The sequence below is a fragment of the Anarhichas minor genome, unplaced genomic scaffold (assembly GCF_050575085.1).
Source record: "Anarhichas minor isolate MPS153535 unplaced genomic scaffold, ASM5057508v1 ptg000025l, whole genome shotgun sequence".
In the NCBI taxonomy this organism is placed as follows: domain Eukaryota; kingdom Metazoa; phylum Chordata; class Actinopteri; order Perciformes; family Anarhichadidae; genus Anarhichas; species Anarhichas minor.
The window spans coordinates 5,358,324-5,380,568 of NW_027466471.1; the positions used below are offsets into that span (position 1 = coordinate 5,358,324).

Sequence of the window (22,245 nt, forward strand, 5' to 3'; positions counted from 1 at the left end):
GCACACACTGCACGTTGTTCTCCACTACATTTACTTTAAAGCTTTAGTTACTTTGCAGATTCAGTTGTTAAATACAAAATAATGTCAACAAACAAATTATGTATTATTATAGATTTAAGCACCCAGCAGTATGAAGTAATTCAAATTAGTCCCACCGTTACCAGCTGCAACATTAAAGTGATACTTACATTAAAGGTGCAACATACAGCTGCGAGCTGCCGACTCAACAGTCATCATGGCGAGTCGTTGTATACTGCCGAGATGCAATCAAAGCGCTCCCAATCTCGTGTTTAGCACATTTAACAGGTCAATAATCCAATATCACTCTGAAATGGACCATTCTGCACAATGAGCGCTTTTACTTTTGGTACTTAAAGTATATTTGATGCCAATACTTCTTTATTTTCACCTAAGAAAATTTGGAATGCTTTACTTTTACTTAAGTAGACGATAAGATACTTCTCCCACCACCGACTCACACACAATATTTCAGCACAGATTCCTCACTTCCTCATTGGGGACAAAACATCCACTACATGCTGTCCTCACTTCCCTTCTTCTGCAGAGAGCTTCGCATTCCTTCTCACAACAAACACTGGGGCACCGTGGATTTGACGTGTTTGTGTGTGTGTGTGTGTGTGAGCACGAGAAAGAGTGAGAGATGGATAGCTAGACTACATGAGCATCAGCCAAAAGTGGAACAATGAGTCCCCTGTTCGATTCCTCCCCTACTTGCCCCCCATGGCGTCTCCCAACGTGATCTGCTGCAACCCAAAGAGCAGAACAGAGGAACCAGAGAGGGAGGGTAACAAGAAAACAACCAGTCTGCATGCTCTCCAGTTTTCAGATGCTTGTTTTAATGAGTTTTAACCCCCCCCCCCCCCGTTTATTGTACAAGCTTCATCATAAAGAAAGTGAGTGCGTGCGTACACGTACACACACACTTTCTCTTGGCTATTTGGAACATTTTGTTTGGTCAAACAGAAAAGATGAAAATAGAGAAACATAATACATCAGTATTTTGATACAATTATTGCAGTAATAGACACAGCTGTGACTGTTTTCATAAACATTTGTTTATGACCGGACCACAGAAATCTCAAATTGCAGTGGAGAACAGATTGGGGATATTTCTCAGCAAAAGGCACTTTTGAGAAGACCTTTACAGTAAAAGAAGCAGCGACAGGTTAAATATCATATCAATGAATTGTGGGAAGTTCCACCTGAGAGTGATTTACTGGGAAAATAAAAAGTAAATAAATGTGTACAGTAGAAGAATATTTCTCTTCTTGGGAACTTTGTCAGGATATGACTGCTTCTATTAAGGGGTTAAGGAGATCTGAGGTTACTTGGTCTCTCTGACTCAAGTGTATTTGGGTCATTTAGACTCACAGTGAAATACAGCAATTAAATATTTGACCTAACATCTTAAAAACACCTTTACACCCCGACCCGATCACAGGAGAGACACAAAACTCGACACAAGTGGCACAAGTTGACCGAAAAGAATCCCTCAACCGAGTCCATATTTAACATTCAACAAATATATTTATTACGTATGTCACAATACAAGTCATATATTCTCTTGTTAACATCATTAGGCTACTCTGAACACACGTTCATAATTTGGCACAGGAATGAAATATGTCAGTTTACAATAAAACTATAGACTATAGAATATGCTGGTAATCTACACTGTATAAAAATAATCGGTGTGTTATAAACGTAAAATCTTTCTATTAAAGGCTTAGTTATTTATGGACGTTGCTGCAGTTCATGTGACTGTAAACTGCAACCAGTGGATCCTCTGGATTTAAAACCATATTAGGCACAAGAAAAAGCAGAGAGCAATACCAGCTAAATCGAGAAAAATCCAGTTTGACACGTGCATACTCATCAGTAGAACAGCTGTTGGTGACTAGAAAAGATGTTCTTCACTGACTGAGGGCTTTTTTTAGAAAGCAGGTTTAAGAAAGTGAGCCACATAATTTCTGCAAAAATTTTGTTTTAAAGGAATCATGTTGGAGAGCCTAGATTCACATTTAGAAATGATGTATACGTAGGGTGAAGCATCTTTTTGTCACAGTTATTTGGCTAACTTTATAATCCCACTTGTGAAATCGACTTGGTGGCAGCAAAGCTCTGCACACACTCCAGATGTCAGATGTGCGCAACACTGGGCCTATTTTCAAGTTTTTTTTTTCTTCTCCGCTGTCCCGAGCCGGTGAGCTCTTTCACTCCCTGGTTAGCAAACGACACTGATCCAATCCGATGGGAGGCAGGGAGTCTGGCAGCTCAGTCCGTCTTCCAGACCACATTCAGGACCTTCACCACCTCCTCGTAGATGATGAAAACTATGGCCACGTCCAGACACACGCGGCCCAGCCGGGGAACCGTCCCTTTATAGAAACTACCGGTGGACACAAAGAGAAAGAGAGAGCATATGAAACATCAGTGTCCCTTGGTTTCTGGGGGGGGGGGGGGGGACTGAAGCAAGGTGGAGTTGTACTCACGCTGCCAAGCCCTCGTGTCTCAGGATCTTTGAAGCACAGTCCAATGTGCTTTTATATTTATGTGCTTCCAGACCCTTCGGAATGAAAAGAAAGATAGAATAATCCTTTATTAGTCCCACAGGATTACAGCAGCAAAGTGGACGGTGCAACAAGAGACATCAGTAAAAAACAAAACAAGAAAATAAAGAAATAGTCATTTCTAATCAATGTCAGCAGGAGGCACCAACTTGACGAGTTTAAATTACAACACCAGCAAGGTGCTTGATAATAGCGACCATATTACACTATACCTGCATCCTTGTCTTGACGACATCTAGAGGGGTGTTTCCAAAGACACTGGCTGCTCCGGCTACGGCTCCAAACGCTCCAGTCAACAGGGGATTCATGGCTTTGTTGGGGTCATCGCCTGGTGAGAGGACGTCACAGAGGAGTCAGTAGCAGTGAACAACAGCGTGTCCAGAGATGGGCAGTATTTCTATTACTTGTATTTGAAATATGTATTTTAATTACTTTTGAGTATTTTGTAATTTGTATTTGATAGGGCCAATAAAAATCAAACGTAATTTGTAACAAAATACTTTAGAGTGGAGTAATTTTGTATTTAAAATACTCAAAATACTTTCTCCACGAATCAAAAAACAGTTCATGAGTTCAGTCTTCAGATCTTCAAGTTCAACGATTGTCTGTCAAGGTAAATATTTTATCGGAGTGTGACAGATGACAACTAGCTTGATGTGTAATTTATGTCTGGCTACATAGCCTATTGTATATACATGGTGATGGTTATAATATCAAGCTAGCGATCGATGCTAACATGCTAATGACGCTAGCATGCTGTCTAGGCTAGTGCATGGCCAGTGTTTAGCAAGTTAACTTATCAGTCGAGTAGCTAGCTATAGGAAGAGGGAGATTGGGAGCTTGTATGTTCATGATAACCTTATCAAGAGACGTCTGACCATCTAATCTTGCACTGTGTTACAAGTTATGCTGTATCTTCTCAATGTGAATGTCATAATGCCATATCAATTACTGGCAGATAATATAGTTCACAGTTAGCCAGGCTATGACAGTAGATTTCCATTTGTTTAAAAAAAACTAAAAAAACATTAAATATCCAATATATTTTATTTAAAAGGCACATTATGAAAGTATTCTTAGTTTTATTATTTCATACATTCTACGGTTGGCCAGGTGGACAACATGTCTGTGACTGTTCTTTTTGTGGGCTTCACCAGAGGTTTGTGTACATTATATAGAATTATATTATATTATTATTATTATATTATATAGCCCAAACCTGAATGCTCTGCTATACCAAATTGTGAGAAAACGGAAAATCCAGAAAAAAGTATTTCCTATATTTTAAATACAAAATACATGTATTGTATTTTGTTACATTTTCTGGCACCAGTATTTTCTATTTTATTTTGATACATTTATTTGAGGGGTATTTTGTATTAAAATACATCTTGATGTATTTTTGCCCATCTCTGAGCAAGTCTAGCTTGTAAAACCCATAAACAATATTAATCTTCATCGTGTACCGTGTCCCAAGTCCACACGATGTACAAATACCCATGTTAGTCTACATTCTTGCATTTATGCAGCAGGACTTCTGCTTCCACAAGGGTTCATGAGTCAAAATGATATACTCTAAGAAATAACGGCGCTAACTAGAACCACGTGGGGTTCTTCGGCTTGCCCTTATAGGAGAACCCTTTGTGGTCCCCGGTAGAACCTTTTGTAAAGGTTCCACCTGGGACCCTTTCAGAGCGTTCTACCCAGAGCTCAACACGAACGGTTATACCTAGAACCATCTGTGAAAAGGTTCCACCCAGAGCCCCCTTCACAAGGTCCTACGAAGAACCCTCTCCGGAGGTTCTATCTAGAACCTTTCCACCTTCTAAGGGTGCTAACAAGAACCCATCCAGGGGGGGGGGGTTCTACCCAGGACACTTTTATATTCCAAGGGTTATCAACTAGAACCCACCCATGGGGTTCTACCGAGAACCGTTCTATACTACAGGGGTTTCATCTAAAACACATGCATGCAGCCTCATGCACACCGACCTTTGTACCAGTTCTTGAGAGAGGTCATCACATAGAAACGAATAGCTTGGTTGGAGCCTTGTTTGAGGACCGTGGCGGTGAGACCCTGATATGTCCCTCTTATTCCTGGTAAGACACGATAGGAAGGACATAAGAATACATTTAGGAGACAACATCATGTCTGGGCGTTACACTTTTGTTACTAACACTGTGTTTCCAGCTGCATTACCCTGTCTGACCAGTAGATGTCAGGTGAAGGACATGCACTGCAGCCCGTCCTTACCTTGTGCCTTGACGATCTCTCGGACTCCGTGGTAGAAGCCTTTGTATTTGGGGTTGGCTGAAGTCTGGTCATGAATGAATTTAACCTTGGGAGATTAAAAAAGGAACAGGGTGATCACTTAAAACGGGAAATGTTTGCTTTGCGATTACAAAGAAGGGAGACTCACTGAATACTGAAAACTGCACAAAAGTTTAGTCTGGCCTTCTTTCAAATGAAACAGTGACACAGTGTGCAGGGGACACGTTGTCAAACAATTCCTCTGGGAATATATGTCAAGAATGTTTCTGCTGCTAATCTCCTTTGTTCATGAGTTCATGAACAAAGGAGATTTGTTTTGAGTCCTTGAAATGCAGCAGTATGCTTACTATACAAAAAAAAATGACAGGTGTTTCAGGTACATTCGTCTTCGCTGGGCATTTAGTGACACTATAAAAAATAAATTAAATCAGAAATCTGACCACAGATCAGTTGGTAACATACCTTGACAGTTTCCATGGGACAGACCACCAAAACGGCCTCCAGGATCCCGGCTCCGAGCCCACACAGCAGGCCTCTGGTGCTGTCCAGGCGACCGGACTCGTCCCTTGCATGGTTGCTGAGGAACTCAAACACCCCGAACCTGAGGAACAGAGAAAAGACATTATTGTAGATTCTTGTGTCAGTTAAAAGTGGATGGCCTTTGTAATTACACAGTACATCTCTGACATTCTGCCTGCCTGACTCTTTATCACTGAAAGCTTTTGAAAATGAATCACTGAACTCCTGCTGCCGCCCCCCCCCCCCCCCGAAGCCCCAAACCCTCGGGGACTAGGCTGACGTCACCTGGTAAATGTGTGTGTGAGGCAGCAAGGGCTTGAAATGGTATAAATCTGAATGGGACGGCACTTTGCTGCGACATATCACGTTACCTTGACGACGAAAAAAAACTTACTGCTGCCTGATTTCAACGTTTTCCAGGCTCTTACTTTACAGAGTAGACAAGAGGTAATAATGTCAAATTGTCAATTCCCCCGGGTGATTAATATTAATATATGTGTGTTTGTTATGTACCATCTTAAATCCCTACTGTTAATGTTTCCGTGTAGAATTAATATGCTAGGCTGAACACCAATGTGCTCTTTGTTTACTGCCACCGGTCTTCCCCTTTGACCCCACGTTTCGACGTCACAGAGCTATGAATTGTGGGCGAATCCACTCGGGCAAAGTGTGAAGAAATCCAGACTTACTGCGAGTGTGCATGAAGGACTCAAACATGTCTGCGAGAGAGCTCTCGACAATCCGACAGCGGGACAGCACTAAACCCGTGGAGATCAGGACCGGGCCAACGTTTCCCCGCACTGCCAGTCGGGTGACAGCAAGTCTCAGTTTGTCAGAGCTCTTCACTCCTTTGAGGCCAACATATTAAACCATTCTGCAATCTGATCGACGTGGCTTTAAATCGGCCAAGATCATCTCACAGTTACCGTAAAGACGATCAAGTGAAAGGCTACAGTAAAACACATGAAATAACAACAAAGTGAAAATATTGCAGTCTAATATGATGAGATTCTCCCTCGTAAAAAACAAGGATTTTCAGACTGCTGGCAGTGCTTTTACTTTATTATCCTTCCTTCCTGCGTCCTCATTAAGGATGCACCAATAAACCGTAGTGTCTCAGCAACAAACAAGTGACCAGCAACAGCTGCCATGGAAGCCAGCCCAGAGAGACAGAGAGTGAGACAAAGAGAGAGAGACAGAGAGAGGGAGAGAGAGAGGTGTGGTTTATGTATCTCTTCAATCAGAAAATGTTGTGCCAGTGAGTCCTTTACAAGAAAGGTTATTTATAGATGGAATTGAATTGCGCTGAAGGGAGGACGCTGCCCGGTACATTTAGCAAACAGGGGCGGGGGAGGACAGACACTCGGGTCTTGATGAATGCCTTGTTTTCCTCCCCGTCTCTTCTTCAGTCTGCCCCAACCATCTACCCGCCGTCCTCACGGCTCTAACGGGCTTGGTCTCTTCCGCTCGGCTCCTGTTTATTTAGTTGATGTTTTTTTTAAAATCACTATCGTATCGTTTCTTCCTCCGCTCATTAAGTCTCTTCCTCGCTCCTCGCTCAGGTTTAGGTTTGAAATTCTCCGCACATTTACCTGGCTCCCGCTGTCGAGCGGTTAACAAACACATCAAAATAAATCCCTTTTTCCGTTCTCTCTCTTGATGCACGCCACTCACCGACCATAAAACTGCTTTGGAGAGAATTCTTTTTTTAAAAAGCGTTCCTCCCTGCAGCTTTCTTTAGACTTAGACGGCGGTGCACTTAATAACTAACCCTGTGAAACAACGGCTATTCGTTAAAAGCCGCTGGAGAGAAAAGTGCCGCTGTCAGGCCTGCTCCTGTGCCAATTTACTCTCTCGCTCCCTCTCCGAATTCTCTCTCCCAAACCCATTTGACAAGTGGACTGAACTTCTCCGCTCGGATGTGACATGTTTTGGCCGACATCCGCAGTTCGGAGATGAGTCATTCCCAATCTTCATTAGTGGGTCTTTCTACAAGGTCAGTCGAGCCGATGAGAAGAGGAGGTGAAGTATGGAGAGAGAAAAGAGTCAGCTGGATACTTAAGAAGAAGAGAAAGAAAGGAGGCTGGGCCGACGTGAGAGAGGGATGTAGACACGGATTAAGGGTCAAGAGGACCGAGAGGTCAAAAGCTCTCGTCCGTCCCTCTCATGCCTCCAGCAGGCTGTTTGGCACATGATGGTGCACAGGCAATCAGCTAATGGGATGAGGAGGCAGAGGAGCGATAGGGAGGGGAGGGGGAGTAAGAAGAGAATGGATCGAACAAACGACTCAGGAGGGGGAGGCGGCGGTCAGCAGAAAATATTCTCTGTAAATCAAATCTAACGACTTTCAGTCTCTCCGTCATGTTTCATTTCTTTTATTTATCTTTATTTTTTAAATGCTTTGCTTTGTTTCCTTAATCACTTGTTCCCAAGCTGAGGGAAGACAAAATAAATGTACATAACTTACACACAGCAGGTTCAATGTTTATACGCGGCAACAGAGAGCAGAAAACAAAACCAGTCAGACTCCCTCAGGAAAAGGCTGACTGACACACTCATATGTGTGTCGTGCATCCCCTCGTCATAACACCTATCGCCCACCTGGAGAGGGACAGGAAAGAAATGACACCCTCCGCTACGGCAACACAGCCCTCTTCTCGCACGCACACACACACACACACACACACACACACACACACACACACACACACACACACACACACACACACACACACACACACACACACACACACACACACACACACACACACACACACACACACACACACACACACACACACACACACACACTTCTTCCTCTCTGTACTCCTATTGAGACCAACGCCTGAGTTTGAGTGGCATCTTTGCTCCGCCTGGCTGGACCTGTCTCTCCATCAAACAGACAGGCTCTGCCCTCCCGCGTCACACACACACGCGTACGCACACACTCGCGCACACACACACACACACACACACACACACACACACACACACACACACACACGCACACACACACACACACACACACACACACACAAACAAACAAACGCACACAGAGAAAGAAAGAAAGGTAAAGAAGTGACTGAAAGAAACGGAGAACAAAAAACTGTGACAGTTTCATTTTTCTTTGTGCAACACGTGCGTGCTCGCGTGCGTGTTGCACACGTGCACTGCAATTGTGCACACTTGTCTTGGAGATAAATGTCACCGCTGTGAAAGAATAATGTAATTATACCGAGGGCTAGTGTGGCATTTATGCCTTGAATTGTGGGTAATGGACTAGAATAATTGGAACGCGTGAGTTCGTGGTTTCAGGTAGAAGATCACAACGGCTCAGACAGAACTTTACTGCACACATATACACTCTACCTTTTGAGATCATTAGAATATAAATATGGAGCGCCTTACAGCGAGTGTCATATAACCACAACGTCCCGGGTTGTCATACCTCTCTCTCTTTCTCCCTGTTTCTATCGAATAAAGGCAAAAATAACCCAAAGAAATATTTTAACAAAAAACAATATTAGATATAAAAAATATCACAAAATATTAAGTGACAAAAGTCAATAAAGTAGACGTGGATAGATATAAGACTTCATCCGTTACAGAGAAATACTGGAGAGCTACCCGGAAGCTATTCATTATTCAACCAATTTGTCTCTAAGTACATTTGAGATTTACTACTTCTTTTTTTATTTTATCTTGCATTAGGTAGGATAATACGTCATAAATTTGACCTGATCTCGAGTGCATGTCTTTGTCGATTAATCCTTTTTAGTAATTTGACTCACCTGACTGCAGATTTGGGTATGGATCCATACACTAGTGAGCTGAGTCCTCTGTACAGTCCTTTAACACCGTGACCCTGAACCGTCTGTCTCACACAGTCACCTGGAGGAAGACACACACACACACACAGACACATATTACAAAATGCTCAAAATGACATTCAATGTTAAACATACTTTTTAAAGAAATGTGTTTTTTTATGAATGTAGTGCACTGATCCCAGCCACCACAGCAATTGGTAAGTTTTCCCTATAGCATGATCAATGCAGTGCTACAGTGGTCTTCATTCATTAATCTCTTCGCTCTGTGCCATCAGTATGGAATGACTCTGATAAAGATTACACCAACATCTGTCCTCCAACTGTGGTTCATCAACAGGCTGTTTTCCCCAAAACGTGCTGCTTTTCTTTGAACTTGCATCTGGAGATATCGGTCTAGAGTCATCAGTCGAGGTTCTGCTATCGAGCCAAATGCACAACTGAGCAGAAAAAGCAACAGCTGTCTTGAGCGCTCATTAGCAGGGTCTGTGGTCCTCAGAACTCCAGCCAACATTACAGTCACACATCCTGGCTGAGAGAGTGTGTCTCTGTGTGTGTGTATGTTTACCCTGGTACGCATGGATTGTGAGTGTGCATTGGTCTGTTCTAAGTCATATAAACAAGCACAGTGACAGCCTGCCAGAATCCCTTATGTACCTAGAGATGATGGGTAATTAGATAATGAGCTCCTGAGGGAGGCACAGAGAGAGGATGAAGAACAGAATATACTTTAGGAAGGTAGGTAGGTGGAAAGGCAGCTAGGTAGGTAAATAGGTTGGAAGGTAGGTAGGAAGGCTGGTAGAAGGACGGTAGGTAGGTGGGTGGGTAGCTACTAGCGTGGGCGGTTGGGTAGGTAGGTAGGTAAATAGGTTTGAAGGTAGGTAGATAGGTGGGTAGGTAGGTAGGTAGCGTGGTAGGTTGGGTAGATAGGGAGGTAGGTAAGTATATATAGGATGGAAGGTTGGTAGAAAGGAATGTAGGTAGGTAGGTAGGTGTTAAGGACAGTAGGAAGGTTGGTATGTAGGTGGGAAGTAAGTAAGGTATGTAGGTTACCTACCTACATACCTTACTTCCTTGCTTGTTTCCAGTCTTTGTGCTGGAAGTGTATTTCCCACAATGTTAAACTGCTCCTTTCAAATCTTCAATTGTCCTGTTGTTTTATTGGGATTTTATTTTGTTTTTAATGCAGTCTAGCTGCAAAGATGTTTTTGTTTCCATTATTGCTGCTTATATCCATGTCTGTTGAAACAACTTATGTGGAAGATTTTGCTTAATGAATGTAATAAAATCAATCCCACATTCAGCTCTCTGTGTATTGGCTCATTCACATCCCGCTCACCTACTCCTCTGTATTTGGGTGGATTGGCCTTCTCATCCAGTTGTAGCTGGGTCTTGACGTACTCTGTGGGGAACGTGATGCAGATCTCTATGCCACCTGCAATGCCACCTGGAAAACACAGACAGTCAGAGCAGATGTTAACGGATATAAAGAAAAGGTGTAAATTAACCTGGAGCTGAGGAAGAAGAAGGTGGCTTCGCTGACATATTGCCTAAACTTAACGCACCGGCTGCGGCCTCAAACCGAGCCTGATCCAGAGCCCCGTCGCCCTCATGAATTTGCACGGAGGTGCCATCACGTCACGGATCATTACAGCAACTCCACAAATGGCCTCTCCCTCCATAAACATTAAAAGCACCGCGGCCGAGGGAGGAAGAGTAACGAGCTGAGCGGAGATAACTCAACCGCGGCTAAACTACATGGGCGACTGTGCTGTTTGAGAGAAGAAGAGAGGCGTTGTGTGAGAAAACGTTACCGCTTTTCATATATCCTGTACTGTTTTTAGGCGTGCGATTGTAAAACGTATGCAGAAACAAAAGAAAGAATGGAGCAAATAAACGAAGGTGTGAGTGAGACCGCTGGAGAGTTCAAGCCTGAGACGCGCCGCGTCGATGAGTCGAATAGATGAGGACAAGTGTCCTCAAGCCAGGCCGACGCAGAGCACAGACGAGTCACAGGGGGGGGGGGGGGGGGGGGAACAGGGCTGACATTAATTAAATTATCCGCTCAGCCTGCAGGGAGGGGCTCCATTACCCAGACCAAGACCCTCCATTAACTCAATGACACTGAGTCACACACACACGAGTGGAGCTGCGCATGGTGAGATAAGCACATCGTGAGGTTACACAGAAACACGCAGACGGACGAAAATAAATGTATGATCTGAAACTATATTCTTCCATGTTGATCATGAGGAATTATTATATTATGCGTATTTGCTCCAAGTCAGGAAAGTGACTCGACACGAGAACACACCGAACCCGATGAATGGGAAGTCCGAAACGTTGCATATAAAAAAAGTCTAAATCTGTCTCTCAGAGAAGTGCTTTCAACAGGAAGTGGTCGTGTTTCTGGGAATCACATGTTTGCTTTTTTAAAGAAAAACTTGCAGTTGCTCAGAAGCTTTTATTTTCCTTTATGTAGAATATGTATGAGATTAAAGCATCCTTCAAACTATTCACATGGCAAAAAAATGAGTCTTGAAGGCAGAATGTGTTCGTGCTGGCGTCTTTTATTTTCATTTATTTTACTTTTTGTGTATTCTGGCTTCACATGCTGCCGCAGCGAAGCAATGTTTCACTTAACGTGCACGTGTCATTTAGCTCTGCAGTTTTGCACTCCTCACATGCTGCCAACACGACCTTTCATGGGACACCCATGAAGCAGAGCCTCCACTTTAGGATAAAAGCATATATTTAACCCTGGACATAAGATACATAATATCGGGAATTTCTTCCTGATGTGAGATTATAATCATTGCTACATCGTCCTGAAGCCTTAAAAAAGCCTCTGACTCATCGGCTTCTCTTTATCTGCGTCTTCTCTCCTGAGAGTGGTCTATTTAATAAGGGAAATCAATAAGGGAAAATGACGTTTACTTAAGGGTGAACAATCATCTAATGCGGTCATTTATCTCCATATGATTGTATTATGGCAAAATTGAAATATTAAAATCATGTGATTCACATTTTCGACATGTAGATGAATGACACGTTAGCGTTTACATCTAAATGTGTCACGCCATGAGATTTGAAATACCTGAGTATAGCTATTTTCTGAAAATGATAGTGTATATATTTTGATCTATACCCAAACATTACACATTTATTTTATTCAGTGTCATGAAAGTGATTTTGCCACATGTGATTTTGACTATTTCAGTATTGGGAGAACGCTGATTAATGGCACAATAATAAACTTGCTTATCACTGATTATAGCTGGATTCAGACCAATTCATAAAAACTGAGCGCCACGAAGCTGAATCATGTGATTTCTCACACACACGCACACACTTTAACCACCCAGCCAGTGAGCTGTAAGTAAATGTTGGCCGAGCCGTAACAGGAGTCACACCGCTGATCCGGGACCAGTGGGTCAGTGTTGTCTTGTAGAAGAAGAAAACAATAAACCTCATTCATCTGTTTCCAGCCGAGACGACGGCCTGAACATGAAAAACCAACCAGCAGTCTCTCGGCAACTCACGTGCACACGATCAATCCTCATCAGGAGGAGAAGCGCTTTGTTTGTCTATCCGTCCATTTCGCAGCCCGCAAAAAAACACACGCACACATATTTCACACCCGCAAACTTACAGATGACACCCTAAACGACTCCCGCGCAGCTGCCAGACGTGGGCGACGCGAGCAAAACGACCATTAATCTTTATCTCCGCGAGCTCGCTCCCCTCTCCCGTTCTTCTCCCAGCGTCCACCCCCCCCCCCCCCCCACCCCCCTCCCCCTCTCCTCCTCGTCCCCCCCCCAGCAGCACTTCTCCACACCGTGTCATAAAATCAATCCATCCACATAGATCCTTGACACTTGCTATTACACGAGAAGAAAATGGAAACAGCGTCGGGGAGTGATATTCACAACCCAGAGGCGGTGGAAAACAGAAACAAATCTGCTTCTCGTGAAACTTCGACGAGCTGAGCAGCAGTTGAATAAATCAGACACAGACTGCATGACTTTGTGTTCGGTTTTAAAAGGTAAAACACTGTGTTCGGACAATCAATCGATGCTTCAGACATGTGAAAAATCACACCGATGTGTGATTGTTGGACGTATCATCCCAGAGGCATTAATGTGCTGCTATAACAGCCTCCCATCAACAAACTCATTAAGGTTTATCATGCAGGCAGAAACCTAACCGAGTTTCCTGTGAAGATGGAAGTTTATTTTGAAAAGACCGTATGCATGTAACCAGTGTAAATTGTGACAGGTGCTGCAGGTTTTTGTAAGAAAACGCACGAAAAATGGAGGAGAAACTGTTCGTAGGACATCATACAACAGTTGTATGATGATGAGTTGAAGGGAGGCCCTCCAACAGAAATACACACATGTTAAAAGAAAAAACCAATAATATATTAAAATGGTGTCATTGCTATAAACACCCTCAAAAAGCAAACCCAAAATCAAGCCAAAAATCGACTGATCATTTCAGCTCCACATACTTTTGAACACACTTTTTTAATTAATTTTTTTGCAGCACAGACAGGCGCAGAGGGAGCCAGGTGTGCAGCTGACAGGGAGGAACTGTCTCTGGAACCCTGTCCTGTCTGCTTCAGTGACTCTAATGAGCATCCAACACATCTGGTCCACTAAGAAACTTCCCTTCTCTCTGGAGGAGCCGACAATCCAGCACGGTCTCTGAATGTTGCAGCTCCTAAACGTATGTGAAGCCCCATTTCCTTCAAAATAAACCTTTTCTAGAGAATTAAGATTGAGATTAAGATTCTTTCAGAGGCAGGAAAACTCAATTAATAAGCAGTTTTCCAGCGGAATCTATCTATTATTCATCCAAATGTCCCTTTATTTAGATTATTATCACTTTAAATTCTCTGGAGTCCGGGGGGGGGGGGGGGGGGGGGGTGAAGAGAGATGTTATTAAATCCATGTCTCTAGTCCAACAGGAGAACATAGCCAGAGGACTGATGTACTTCAAACATGAGGTGTCCTATTAACATGGTCTGTAATATGCCCGTTTGCCTCGCGCAAAAAAACATGAAAAGAATTATTCATCCGACGTCCGGCCTTGTAGGCTTCCTCTGTCCCCAGCAACACTCCCTAATGCTACGCTGATGCTTAATTACGGGACGGATGCCGATTCATATTGCATGGGCGCAGTTTCAACTGCAGCATGTTAAAACACAAATGTGCACGGGTTTGTTTTGACAGCGTGTACAGCTGTAGGCAGCGCTGCCGGGCTCTTTGCAGTGGAATGGGTTTCCATGTTTTACATTTAGATGAATTACATCTAGAGGTTTGCCCAACAGCCTGTATATTCAGTCTGCTAATAAATCAGATTTTGGATGCAATTATGAGCATCTGAAAACTTAATTTTGGTGCATTCAAAGAAGCTCTGACTTTTGAAATTTCCTTTTTTACAACTTTACTGTTTTGATTCAGTCTTACCTCTCTTCAGCGTGGTTTCCAGATGCAAAAGGCAGTGAAAAGCCCCAATTCCAAACAGCAGGCGGGCAAAGGTTTAGCAACTAGCTGGTGAAATATAGCTAACTTGTAGCAGCTAAGTATATTTCCCTCAGGACTACACAACAACCCCATCACTCATAGTAAGAAGCAGATTGGGAAAATTGCTTTTCAAAACCTTTAAAAGATTGCTGTTGGGCGACCATCTGGAAGTAGACGTCAGAATGTTGTTTTTTTCCAACCTGACAGTTAATTACTAGAAAAAGAATTACCCTGCTGTGACATAACAAATACATGTTCACGCTGATCGATGCTCTTAAACACGTTTAAAGTTAGTTTCCACCTCACTGTTTAATGAATTAAAACCAGCTGCTGACTGAAAGACAGAAAATCTAACAATTTATGAGAAAATGGTTATTTGTAACTAGTGAGATAAATAAGAAGTGGACGTAGTCACAGAGACGTCATCCATTGGTTTGTGGACTGCCGTTTTCATCGAATTTGGCTTTTTGGTGGTCGCCATCTTTGCTTTGACTGTGGACATTGTGGTTTTTGGCCATCGATATCTTGGTTTTGGCATGTCGCCATCTTGGTTTTTGTTATCAGAAGTGACAGAGGGTGGAGCTTACTACATCCGAACACTGGATAAGGCATTTTAGGCGGAATTGTTACAATTAACTTTCATGATCTGAAAACACAGAAAGTTCTAAGACGAAAAACACAAACAACTCCCAGACCGGACAACGCCGTGGCAACATGTCAATCACAAGGTAGCCCCGCCCTAAAGCATACCCTGCTTTATGGTCAATTTACTCTAAATGGACCATAATTTACCAAATGAACATCATGCTGTGTTGAAGAAGACTTGAAACTAGAGATTGAGACCATAAACTCATGTTTACAATGTTTACTGAGGTAATAAATCAAAAGAGAAGTAGAGTCATTTTCTCATAGACTTCTATACAACCAGACTTCTTTTTGCAACCACAGGAGTCGCCCCCTGATCGCCAGTAGAAAGAATACAAGTTCAACGTACTTCTGCATTGGCTTCACTTTTAAGACCCGGAGGTTTCCGCCTGGATAAAACATGCAAAACCTGCGGTGCTGTAAAGAATCTCAAAGACATTCACAAACGCAATGAAGAAAGCCGACCGTCATGTGGGCCTTTCTGCACTAATGTCTATTTGGTTGTGCCACCGCATTCACTTGAATGGGGTTTCGGGCGTGAAGAGAGCAAAAACACTTAACTTTGGGCCCATATTGACTAGCCATACATTAACGTAGAAAAATGATTCAAAGTTTAAAACGTAGACAAAACGCTGGACTTTAATGAGCCAAATGGGCATTTTGATAGCTAGCACAGTATTCATGAAGTCCCAGATTAAGTTTCAGGAAAATTTTGGGTCTGTTTCAGATTTTATAATGGGTGTGTATTGCACGGCTCGTTAAGAGCTAGAGTGATGACATCACGGTCAGAGTGGAGCGGAGCATGAAAAGTATTCTGTGATTTTTCCAAATAAATTGCTTCGAGTCCCACAATTTTTACTCTTTATACACCAGTTTTGGTCAAAAAGCTTGGAAATGTGCTGGTCGCACGCATGCGTCTATGGAATCCAACGGACTTACACATTTGGCTCAAAGAGCCGCAGAGCGACATGAACTCCAACCAACTGCTCCATTAGACTCCATGTTAAATCTGACCACTAATTTCTCAAAGAAAGCAGACAGTAACAGTTTTGTATTTTGCTCTGTAGCTCATATTTTTAACACCACAAACAGAAAAACCACATCAGCACGTTCGGCAGAGTCTTATCTCTCTCATGGTACCAATATGTTGTTGATTGGACTCTGTGATCAGCTGTGATCAGCGGCTGCAGTCATCAGAAACAGACGTCGCTTCACGTGACGCAACTGAGAAAAGGTCTTACTTCTCTTAAAGAATATGTACTAGTTTCCTCTCCCCTCGCATGGTTTCCTTGCATCTCTCCATGCATCCCTGGTGGGAGGGACTGAGGCAAGGAAAGGTTGCAAGTGAAGGAAACGGGGATGCAATTAAGAGACTTGGGATGTACCCAGACACACACACACACACATGACTTGGAAATATTCAGTCACATTATAATTCTGTCTCCTCTCCCCCTCTCTCACCCACCCAGCCCCACCCTTTCAAAATAAAAGCCCCACAGAGTGACTTCTAACTGGAATGCTTGTGATGAAGCCTGTCATTTAATAACCTGTATGTGTGTCGGGGGCGACTGTGGCTAAGGAGGGTCGGCGGTTCGAACCCCGGCTCCGGCTCTGCTAGTCGCATGTCGATGTGTCCTTGAGCAAGACACTTAACCCCAAAATTCCCGAAATCGTAGCTGTTTCTACGGTGTAGAACTGTGATAGAATCTGAATTGTAAGTCGCTTTGGATAAAAGCGTCTGCTAAATGACTGTAATGTAATGTGTCAAACATTATGATTATGTCTCCTCTCCCCCTCTCTCACCCACCCAGTCCCATCCTTTCAAAATAAAAGCCCCATGGAGTAACTGCATCTTAACACGAAGCTCAGAATGAGGTTTGTGTTAAGAAATATTAAGTTCAAGTCTTTCCATCACAAATACAGAAATGTAATTTCCAAAGGTATCTCTGACCCGCCTGCGTCACCTGTGACGCGAGGGACCAGTAAGCGCATCGTTTGACGAGCCCTCTGAGCCCGAGAGGAGACAACCACTCAGAAAACCTAACCGGCTGCCCCGAGGCCAGAGAGAGAGAGGCGGAGCGGGAAACGTGACATAAAAACAAGCCTGTCTCAGTGGAAAATTCAATCCATCATGAAATCAAGATAAAAAATAAAAGCAATGGACTTTTCTCTCTCTGTCCATCCCTCTGCTTCCCGGGCTCTGCTCAGAAGTGTTACAAGTGAACGCGAATTGCACAGCGTCCCACGAATCAGGACCAGAGACTCCATTTAGACCGCTCTCTCGCTCCCTCAGGCCTCAGGCAGACAAAACCCTAACCCTCCTTCCGTGTCTCAACGCAGTGGCTGCCAAGAGAGGACTTGAAAACCAGCCAATGGGAGCAGAAAGAGCTCACAGATCTCTAAAAGCTTTGGAAATGTGTGCAACGCCCCCCCCCCCCCCTAACCACTCTCTCTGTCTATGCCGGCCTCGTAACCCATTACGCTTTGACCTTCTACTTCTTGCTTTGTCTACCCTGAGCCTTCGGGCAAGTACGCGTGGCTCACACTCTCTTTCTCCACACAAGACGTGCTGCTAAACCGTAACAGATGAACCCTGGAGTAGCATCAGCATGTCGGAGCACTGAGAGGGGTGTCAACTGGATTTATGAAACCGCCACAGCCGGGCGAGAGGAATTCGTATCTTGACGATGTGAGTTATCGGCTGTGGCTTTTGATGGACGACTAGAAAAAAAGACAGTCGCTGAGTCATGTTTTGAACATCGCACACACACACACACACACACACACACACACACACACACACACACACACACACACACACACACACACACACACACACACACACACACACACACACACACACACACACACACACACACACACACACACACACACACACGGCTTGCTGACGGCGAGGCCGGGAGGAGTCAGAGAGCGAACAGAGTTGTGAGACGGGGTGGACGAAACCGTGCTGCAGCCGCTGCAGAAAAGAAACTGGACTGACAGGATCGAGACGAGCTAAACGACACAGGGAGCGACGCGCGGGGCCATATCCAGTCAATCAGGCTGCACGGGAATGAAGGGGGGAGGAGGGGGGAGGGGAAAGGTCTCACCGCCGCTGCATTTACATTTCTCTCTGGCTGACAAGACGACACAGTCAGGAGATTTATTGTTTTGTTTTGTTTCTTTATCTCCTCGCTCCACAGAAATCATTCACTTGAACCGTTGTTTTGATGCTGCTGTAATCGTTACCGATACGCTGTGCTGAGTCAGAGAAGAAGCGGCTAACGAGCTCCAGAGCATGCCAGAGAGGGATCTTTATGCTGACTTTAAACAGGAGTGAATGACCCTATCATAAGAAAACATGAATTACATTAAAGCCATTTGGGCCTTCAGGGTTAGAAACAAGCAAAATCTCCTCACACAGGTAGTTTGTTTGTTTGTGTCTTCCAAACCATGTGATTGAATGAATGAATGAATCTAAATCTGAATTGGAAGGGGCAGTGTGAATGTATAGAAATGTAGAAACACCACAGCACGCACATGTAACGTTTGACACTCGGATTAACAGGGTTAATCATTTTTCAAACATTGGCTGGTTTTCACTTCTCGAATGTGAGGTTTCGATGCCTATCTTTGTGTTATATACGATAGTAAACTAAATATTTAGGGGTTTCTTTTAACCCCTGACCCAGTAAAACAAGCAGGTTGAAGTCGTTGCCGTGGGCTCTGGTAACTCATTATGGGAAATTTTCACTATTTTAAGACGTTTTATAGCCAAAATGATTCATCGATTGATCAAACAAAAAATGTAAATCAGCACAATAAGTCCTTATTCCTAAGCGGCAGCCCCGAAAGTGACTTTTTCAATCTCCAATCAAAAGGAATTCATTGAGAATGATGAAATATTCAGCACGGAGCCGATGCCAGAGAACAAGGCTGAAATCAACAGAGTGCTGCCAAATAGCAGCATGAAGCCTTGGGCACCTCTGAGAGGCTCTTCATCAGCTGGAGCTGCTGCACCCTGATCATCAACACAGGAGGGGGGAGGAAGGGGGGGAGAAAGAGCAGCAGGAGAGAAAGAGTGGGGTTTCTGAACCCCAGCTGGGATAAACTGATGAATCACAGGAATGGCCCACAACAAGCATGACTGAAGTAGCGCTTAACCAATAAATCAACCAATTGATCTATTAATATGTCCCTACCGAACCTCTGCAGCTCACAGTGCAAACAAAAATTTGCATTAAATGCACGACGGACTTTAAATTCAATTTGAGATGTTTATTATTTAGATTGTTAGATATTTTTAACCCAACAAATTGATCAACAGCTATACTATTTAGTTTCAGCTGCAGAATGTAGCATTGAGATGATATAATGGATTCATATTTTCCGGCACTGTCAGACTGTCAACCTTGACACAAGGTCCCTTTAGTCGCTGCTCAGGGACTCTTTCAACCACATCACATGATCTTCATCGGTCGATGGACCAGTCTTTAAAGTGCTCGGGGAAGAAAAAGACAAATAGAAACTTGAACATGACTGACTTGAACTGATATGATCAACCATGAGTAAAAAAAACCAACATTAAAGGGCGTTGCATCCTCCACGCATCGAGTCACCTCAACCGCCGCGCGCATCAATCCACTCTAACATCATTATGTCAAGTGCTCGAGAGACGATCTTTATAGACTCACGTCGACGCAGCAGCTGAGACCCGATCGTGAAAAGACAGCATTGTTCGGTAAGAACAGTGTCCTCTCAGGACCGGTTCACTTCTCAGCTTCAAGTGGGGTCACGAGGTTTGAGGTCAAGTGACAGAAGTTAGTTAACAAAATGTCTGTTAAAATACCTCCTTCCACATAATATCTGTTGAGTTATTGACCGTACTTGACGCTCTTCCCTCTAAAGGTGTGACTACAAGTTTCCATTAACTCCACGCTGTTTTAATGGTTTTGCTCTTTTAATGTTTTTTTAAAGTATTTATTAGGGTTGCATCGGAAACAAGCTCACACAAAGTAGCCTATTTAATCAAATTAAAAAACAGTTTATTCAACTGTAACTTCTTTGCAAACCAGTAACATTTCGTACAACTTTCCGCGTGACCAGTGAAGATGGACTTACCTGCCAGAATCGCCTTTCCCGGGTGAGTTAGTTTCGTTTTGCCCGCCGGCGCCGCCGCCGCCAGACACCGCGGTCTGAAGAAAGGGCTGATAAATGTGCCTCTATCCTGCATAATTGCCAGGAAATGCACACTAAAATATACCACCAAAAAAAGCTTCTACTCTAATTATCTATATATTCAAGTAGCGTAAGTGGCTTGAAGTGGAGCGGAGCGCGCGACACATGCACAGCTGCCGTCTGGTGCGCTCTCCTGGAGGATGCAGGTGACCTGGGTTGAGACTCCAGCGGAGCTCTCTCTCTGTTGACAGTGGGCGTACACTGGGACCGTCGAGGAAGTTGGGATGTTCTATAGGCAATGGCTGTTAGTTGTAACCATGGCAACGCCGTATCACGACGGTAGTGCGTAAGTAGAGCGAACCGGAAGCGAGGAGGGGCGGCACACGAGGAGTCGTCTCCGCGTCTGGCTGCCGCGTGGAACTTGGCGGCTTTTCTCCAGGAAGCGATTGGAATTTATTTGTTTTAATAAACTGCAGAGCCTGTTGTGCGACAATGGGTCGATGGTTGGTGACACTCTCTGGGTGCTTGCGCGAGAGTAGAGCGGCTACTTTTATTCCACAGTAGAAGAAGACGGAGATGAAGAAGAAGAAGGGCGGGGCTGCAGCCTGTCTGTATTACCATCTGAATGCAGCCCAGCGGGGGAGAATAAAGTCCTGTTCCCGTTATTAAATCGTTTTACGACCAAAACCTTCCGCACCCCCACCCCCAGCAGCTGGCGGTAATTGGTCCAAACATGCCAGCCACGCCCTCTCCAAACAAACAGGCAGCGGCTCCTAACACAAACACAAACCATCAATCAGGCCTTGGCAGCTCGGTTACAATCGTGGCAGTCTGGGATTTAACAAGGAAATGGGGAAAAAAAGGGTGCAACAGGGAGAAACCACGCTCACCTACCTCCAGAAACACAGACACAACAGAGGCCCCAGAGAGCGTGCACACATATCTCCCCTGACGTGAATGAAGTAGAAAAATACACTGCGTGTTAACTGTATGTTACTCTCTTGACTCGTGCAGAAAAAGTAAGTGCCGCGCTTTCGCTTTCCGCTTGGACACCGACCACGCACGCGGTGGGACAGGGCTCATCATCAGTGCATCACGCGCGGATCGACGGGAAGTAAACAAATTAACTGTCACCGGTTGGAGCAGCCTCGCCTCAACACTTTGCCATTTATTAACCAGCTGTTTTTTTTTTTTTTTGTGTTTTTTCATTTTCTTACAAAATCATTATGCTTTTTAAGACTACCACACGCACGCGCACATACACACACTATAGACAGTACATCCCATACTATTTGACTCCTTTGATTAGTTAGGTGTTTCAATATATCTTAAATTATACAGTTTTCAGTACAATATGATTTTTTTTTTACCAACTGGCACCAGGATGTGAGCTAATGCCCCTCCATCTCCTCAAGTCTGTCTGAGCTTCATCGCTGCTTCCTGTTATGAGCGTTTCAACGTTAGTAATACTTGATATACTTGTGTAACATGAAAATTGTGCTCCTGGTTGCAGCAGTATAGTTCGGCAGCACATGCACAGACTACAGCATTTTTTATTATTATAATAGTTATTATTTCACCACTTTCTTTCTTTCTGTCACAAGCATCCTGAAACTCCAGATCCAAATAAGTCGACCGATGAGATCGACCGCTCCGACTCAGCGGAAAAGAGTTTTTTTGCG

At 43.9% G+C, this 22,245-nt stretch overlaps 1 protein-coding gene across 1 annotated transcript; it reads right to left on the bottom strand.

The window, feature by feature from the left end:
• Positions 1–2,070: 2,070 nt before the first annotated feature.
• On the bottom strand, positions 2,071–20,618 carry LOC142957584 (tricarboxylate transport protein B, mitochondrial). The gene is made up of 9 exons (XM_076099504.1): positions 20,507–20,618; positions 10,549–10,656; positions 9,174–9,273; positions 5,326–5,464; positions 4,846–4,930; positions 4,584–4,688; positions 2,804–2,919; positions 2,514–2,587; positions 2,071–2,410 (listed from the first exon to the last, which is right to left on the bottom strand). The coding sequence occupies exons 1-9, from the start codon at positions 20,616–20,618 to the stop codon at positions 2,296–2,298; spliced, it is 954 nt and encodes a 317-aa protein (XP_075955619.1). The 3' UTR covers positions 2,071–2,295.
• Positions 20,619–22,245: the final 1,627 nt, after the last annotated feature.

What these genes read in the sequence shown, in the direction of transcription:
- LOC142957584 (XM_076099504.1), bottom strand. Translation starts at nt 20,618, where the DNA reads ATGCAGGATAGAGGCACATTTATCAGCCCTTTCTTCAGACCGCGGTGT. An exon ending in TCTCAAGAACTGGTACAAAG is followed by an intron (nt 2,920 to 4,583) that starts GTCGGTGTGCAT and finishes TCCTCTCACCAG; the next exon opens with GCGATGACCCCAACAAAGCC. An exon ending in AGACACGAGGGCTTGGCAGC is followed by an intron (nt 2,411 to 2,513) that starts GTGAGTACAACT and finishes GTCCACCGGTAG; the next exon opens with TTTCTATAAAGGGACGGTTC.